This window comes from Podarcis bocagei (assembly GCF_964188305.1).
Source record: "Podarcis bocagei genome assembly, chromosome: 8".
Classification (NCBI taxonomy): domain Eukaryota; kingdom Metazoa; phylum Chordata; class Lepidosauria; order Squamata; family Lacertidae; genus Podarcis; species Podarcis bocagei.
In genome coordinates this window covers 31,975,638-31,981,386 of record NC_138133.1, presented here as the reverse complement: position 1 = coordinate 31,981,386, position 5,749 = coordinate 31,975,638, and the positions used below count along the sequence as shown (strand labels likewise).

At 47.7% G+C, this 5,749-nt stretch overlaps 1 protein-coding gene across 2 annotated transcripts; it reads right to left on the bottom strand.

The window, feature by feature from the left end:
- Positions 1–267: 267 nt before the first annotated feature.
- Positions 268–5,516, bottom strand: ID4 (inhibitor of DNA binding 4). Of its 2 annotated transcripts, none has more exons than XM_081204135.1 (3): positions 4,606–5,516; positions 2,873–2,931; positions 268–678 (listed from the first exon to the last, which is right to left on the bottom strand). In XM_081204135.1, exons 1-2 carry the CDS (start codon positions 5,035–5,037, stop codon positions 2,887–2,889), a joined length of 477 nt encoding a protein of 158 aa, XP_081060261.1. In that variant the 5' UTR covers positions 5,038–5,516; the 3' UTR covers positions 268–678; positions 2,873–2,886. The 2 variants fall into 2 exon arrangements, with proteins under 2 accessions (XP_081060261.1, XP_081060260.1); XM_081204134.1 differs by lacking the exon at positions 268–678 and adding an exon at positions 917–1,789 and having other exon boundaries at positions 4,606–5,514.
- Between the last annotated feature and the right edge of the window lie 233 nt (positions 5,517–5,749).

Sequence of the window (5,749 nt, the reverse complement as noted above, 5' to 3'; positions counted from 1 at the left end):
ACACACAGTTGGCTAACTATTTACAAAGCACCCAATTAAATCCTACTTAATTCACCCACTCTGTGAAAATCCTATCTCACTGGTGTGTGGAATACTGATGATCCCACAAAATGTGTACCTTTCTCAGAGGCTGGACAGAAGGTGGAACATGGGCTATACAAACTGTTGCTATAAGATTAACCATTAAGCACCACGTTTTAAGGAAAGTGGAGCAGATAATAGGCAGTTCTGCAAGTACTGAAGAAAGAAACCAAGCACAGCACAAGGGCACGTCAATCTAGTTTAATGTTTACATGTAGAAGTTACACATAACAAGAGACTAAACAGGATTTTCAGATGTAACAGAGCTGTAATGAAATGAATGCTGCTGTATATTAGAAAAATAATCTTGATACAGTCATCTGATTTTTATTTTTTTGGTCTAAGTTCTTTGAAATTGATTTACACCAGTAATCAGACTGAAATGTTCCCTCTTGTTCCCCCCCCCCCAAGTTTCAGTATCAATAGTCTTTGGACGAAAGAAACAGCAACTGTACATTTGTTGATAGTTTGCCCTTTGGTTATAAGCAGAAAACGTTTTTCACTGTTTTTCCAAAGCAATATGCCACAGGGCTGAAATTCTGGGGCAGCATCCCTCTTGGTGTTAAAAAAGTGTTCCGTGTTTTGTGATTCCTATTTCTGTTTAGGCAACAAAAGAATTTTATAAATGCTCATTATTATTCCTCAGCACTGTACCCATATTGAAAAAAGTAGTCATCTCAGTTCGTAACAAACAAAACCCTTACATCTCAACGCTGTTTCGCATACACTGTAATATAAACCACCACCCCCTGTGCCTAACAGACAAAAATGTAGCTTCAAAACCGTATGATACAAACATCTTTTTAAATTCAAATTAAAGAAAAACACATCTGTATGGACTCAACAAGTTTATTTGTGGTTAGACATCTCATGCATTCATGCAGGACCAACTCTACCTACAGCTGTGGTTTCTGAATCTAAAGGGGGTGGGGGGGAGGAAAGGAAGAGACCCCCCCCCCGACATCCAACATATTTTCATCATCAGCAGTTCTGCACTTAAGCCAGAAACAGTTTTCCTAAAGAAATCTTCCCACAGATTTAAAAAAAAAACATACACAGCTTTATAATATTTACAAAAAAATATTTAATTAAAAATATTTTATAATTACAGTAGGTCTATTAAAGCATATACTTTTCTCACACTTATAGAACCTCTCTCTATATACATAGTATGAAATGTCACTCTTTTTTTTTTAATCTATACAATATGTAACACTCCTGCAGGGAGAAGAAAGTCCCTGAGGAAACAATAAAATCATCTATTTTAAACAATAGATGTCAAAACAAAAGTTATCTACAACGCCTCTGGTAGATTAGTAAAGCTTCAGTTTTCAGCTGCTCAGCGCATTAAAGTTATACTTCTAAACTCTGATTTGCCCTTGGTCTTCTATCAACAGAAGGGCCACACTTACGTATGCTGAAGATTTAAACCCCCTCCCTCCCAGACAAGTGTACAATTCACATCTGATCTAAAACAAAAGAGTTAAGAGACATGTGTGTAAAATGCTATGAACGTGCAAAGTTGTGAAATTTTTTTTCTCTCTTTCTCTTTTTTCTAAAGGAAGTATGGAAAGAATTCTGGAGTAGTTGATTTATTATTATTTTTCCTTCTGCCCAGTGGCTGACATTTCTTTCTTTCTTTTTTCCCCTCCCTCTCTAATGTGTCTTTCTTTCTGCGTCTCTGGCTCAGGATCTGCCTGCTGCACACCTGTGGAAGAGGAATGAATAGAGTGGGGGTGTGAACCATTCTGCTCCAGACTGACTGGCGCCACCAACAAAACAGAAGACATGCTTGATCAACAACCCAAAACAAACCAGGTCAAACAACAACCGCAGCTCCCAGGCTAGGCCAAGAAGGGGAACACACAGCTGCAGGTCCAAGCTAGAAGCTCTCCGGAGGAGAGAGGAAGAGAAAAAGAAAGAAGGAGTTTCCCTCCTCCTTGTCCTTCCTCCCATCTCTTGTTGCTGCAGATCGGGCAGAGGGGCAAGAAAACACTGCGCCCCGTCCTAGGCATGTTTACTTGGCAGCAAGTCGCATGGAGTTAAATGGGACTTGCTTCCCAGCAAGTGGGTGTACAGATCACAGCCTGACTGTCAAAGAATTCCTTTAAGACAACCAACATTTCCATAAATGTATTATTCATTGCTTTTATGGGAAGGGACAGAACTCCTAAGGAACATGCCATGCAACACTCCTCTTCCTTAAAGGAATATGAGAAAGTGCATTGTTTCCCCTAGCTGTTTTATCTAATTTACACTGTCTGGAATTTATTGAAAAGGTTGATTTTACGTAACCTGCCACAATCCTATATATATAGTAAATAAATAAGTGTATACATATTGACCTGCCCCTGTAAGGTAAACGTGTAGAATTAAACAGAAAATAAGTGTATGTTTGAACCTGAGTCACAAAATCATTAAGCCAGAACAACTGAACAATTGAATTGACTGGATTACATTGGTTTAAATCTTAAATCTGCCTGAATTAGCTGGCGAATGGCAGCCTAGCATACGAAGTGTAAATACGTCTAACAGGTACTCATGTCCCTCGGTTCCAATTCTACTCAGTTTCCATCCAGTAAGTGTGCCTGAGACTGGAGTGCCTAATTGTTGAGCAAGAATTACAACCTGATCCTAACTATATTTACTTTGAAGGCCTAGGGAATTCAATGAGACTTGGTTCCAGGTAAGTGTACCTAGAATTGCAGCCTTAGATGGAAACCAACACGTGTGGCAAAGGTCCCTGACCCCAGCTCTGTTGACATACCAAATCTTAAAAGAGGATACTCACCTTGCAAGTGCAGTTCAGCGGCACAGAATACTGTCCCCTGGCTTATTAACAGCCCCAGCCTGCACAGTAACGAGAGAACAGGAGTGCGGCGTTAGAGTTAGCACAAACAACAAGCTTAGCAATCGGCAACCTTCCTCGTGTGACGGAGAAGCCCCACAATAAAGGGAAGCAGGACAACCTCACAAAGGGGCAGAGGAAACTGCAAGCTCTCTATGGATCCCTTCCTGGGCTAGCAACTAGTGACAGGTTGCATGCTGCCAAACGTGACAGCCTCTTGCTTTGCAGACCCACAGGGACCCCAGTTGCAGCTGAGGGTCCTGTGCTTCCCCTGTGCAAGCAAGGAAGGGCATCATTCATTGCAAAACCCAGAGATTCGACAAGAGGTGTAAGTTTGTTAACTGCACAACTGGAGCACGATTCTTTCTTTGAGTAGATCTTCACTGCAGGGGATGGTAGATCATAGGGAAAGATGATGGTAGTCTAGTCTCACATAATATTAATTGAAACAATTAATATTCCTACCCATCTGGAGTGCTTGTATTTTGTATTTTTAATGGTCTAGTCCTAAATGCACTGACCCCAAGCCACCTCTAGTCATAAACACCACAACTAGTGGATGCAGTAGGTATCTCAGTTCTCTTCCAAAGCTGTGTCCAGCCCGTTCTATGGGACCCAGCTCAGCACTGTGAGGCAGATGTGTGCCAATATGCATCTGTATCCACATTGGCTCCATAAGAAGACCTCCCATGTGAGATGGGGAAATAAAGCCCATTCCAGGAAATGGAAGTAGGCTGCATATGAGGCATATACAAGTGGCACGTTAAGTGAATTATGCGCCTGGAAACATGCAAAGGCTAGATCCACTTTGCTGCACACCAGCTGAAACAGAAAGGCTATGTAGTGCATATGTATAGCTACCAAATGACAATACAGTCTGTATGTGTACACATAGGTATACATGTGCAAATTGCATCTTGCACTCTGTTAAGTGTGCAGTTATGTGTCTATATTGGCACTCGCACAAAAACACAGGCAACCCAATTTCACGTGCAATTTGCAACCCACAAGCCAATTAACCCATATTGTCGGGATTTAACGAGCTTCCCTCCTGCAGAGGTCGGCACCCGATCCGATGCTAGCATTCTGCAGACTGCAGGCTGCAACCGTATGCTAGATGCTGTACAAAATACAGGAAGAACAATTGTCCGTGTCCGGCAGGCGCGCACTCTACCTAAATCAGACATCACCAAAGGAGGAAAGGAGGAAGCTTTGAGGATGGGGGTCGCTCCGTAAATCCCCACGCCCCGACTTCATTGTCTTGTGGGTCGCAGTGTCGGGACCCGATCTTGCACCCAATCGCTTAACGGGGCCCCGAAACGGACCCTTCGCATGAAAGCACTCCCGAGCTTTCGAGGGTCGGTGAATCGCGACCTCGGGGCTCTACTTTGCCCCCCAATGATCTGCTCTGGGTCTTTTCGCTACGGGAGGGGGGGGGAGAGAAAGAGGGACAGGTTCTCGCTCCATAATAAGCAGGAGGGCCACGGCCACCCGTTTATCCGTCCATCCATTCCTCCTGCTCTGGGGGCGCACGCGTCCCGCCTCCGAGCGCCCCGGCGGAGTTGAGCGGCGCGTGTGCGCTCCTGCCGCTGCCCAACCCGGCGCGCCTCTCCCTCCCCGGCCCGTCGGAGCTGCGAGCAGCGCCCGGCTTCTCTGCCCGCCGCCGCGGCTCTTACCGGGTCGCTGTTGAGCGCCGTGAGCGGGGTCCTGGGAGGCCCTGCCGGGTAGCTGGCCGGGTGCAGCGGGGGAGGCGGCAGCGGCGGCTGCTGCTGCTGCTGTTGCCGGAGCAGCGCCGGGTGCGTCTCGAGGGCCAGCTGCAGGTCGAGGATGTAGTCGATGACATGCTGCAAGATCTCCACTTTGCTGACCCGCTTGTTGGGCGGGATGGTGGGCACCAGCTTCCGGAGGCGGCTGTAACAGTCATTCATATCGCACTGGAGGCACAGCGCCGCCGGCTCCTCGCCCGGAGACGGGCTCCCCTTGTAGCAGCCGTGCTCGGCCAGGCAACGCAGCGCCAGGTCGCCGCCGCCTCCACCTCCACCTCCTCCGCAACAGCAGCCCGCCAGCGCCTTCCTGCTGGGGTGTCGCACGGGACTCACCGCTTTCATGGTGCAAAAGAAACGCAGGCGGGCGGGCAGAGCCTTCGGGCGCCCCGGCCAAGCAGCTCCCACCCGCAGTGCAAGCAAGACAAGAGGCGATGCAGCCAGCAGTGGGCAAATCAAAACAACGGAGAGTCCGGGTTTTGCAAACGGGGTGCGCGACGAGGGGGAGGGAGAAAAACAGGAAGCAGCGGGAGAAAACCGTGTAAAAATGAAAAATAAAAATGGATAAATTCCAGCCGCCACCTACCCAAGCAATATATATCTATATCTATACTGTATACCTAGCGGGCTGCTTACTTCCCCTCCTTCCCTTCTGCCGCCACTCCAGTCCCAACCCGGCTCTGCTCAGCCCAGTTTGCAACGCCGCCGTATATATATCTAGCGCGGGGTAGAGGCTGGGCGGGGCGCGCGCTGCCCGGGCCCAAGGAAAAGGAGAGAAAAGAGCGAGAGAGAGAAAAGAGCGAGGGGGTGGGAGAGACACACAAGAGTAAGGGAGGGGCGATGTGTATGTAAAAAAGAGAAAGAAGTGAGGCACGAGTATTGAGCGCCGCGCTTTAGCCAATCGGCAGCGGCAGTTTTCTCTACGGAACGCCGCGCCAGCCAATGGCGAGCGGCTCCATTCTGTCAAACGCTGTGTAGGGTCTCGGCGAAAAGGGAGGCTGTTGAACCCGAGGGAGGAGAGATTGAGAGAGAGAGGGAGAAGGAGGGAGGGAGGGGG

What these genes read in the sequence shown, in the direction of transcription:
- ID4 (XM_081204135.1), bottom strand. Translation starts at nt 5,037, where the DNA reads ATGAAAGCGGTGAGTCCCGTGCGACACCCCAGCAGGAAGGCGCTGGCG. An exon ending in CGGCGCTCAACAGCGACCCG is followed by an intron (nt 2,932 to 4,605) that starts GTAAGAGCCGCG and finishes GTTACTGTGCAG; the next exon opens with GCTGGGGCTGTTAATAAGCC.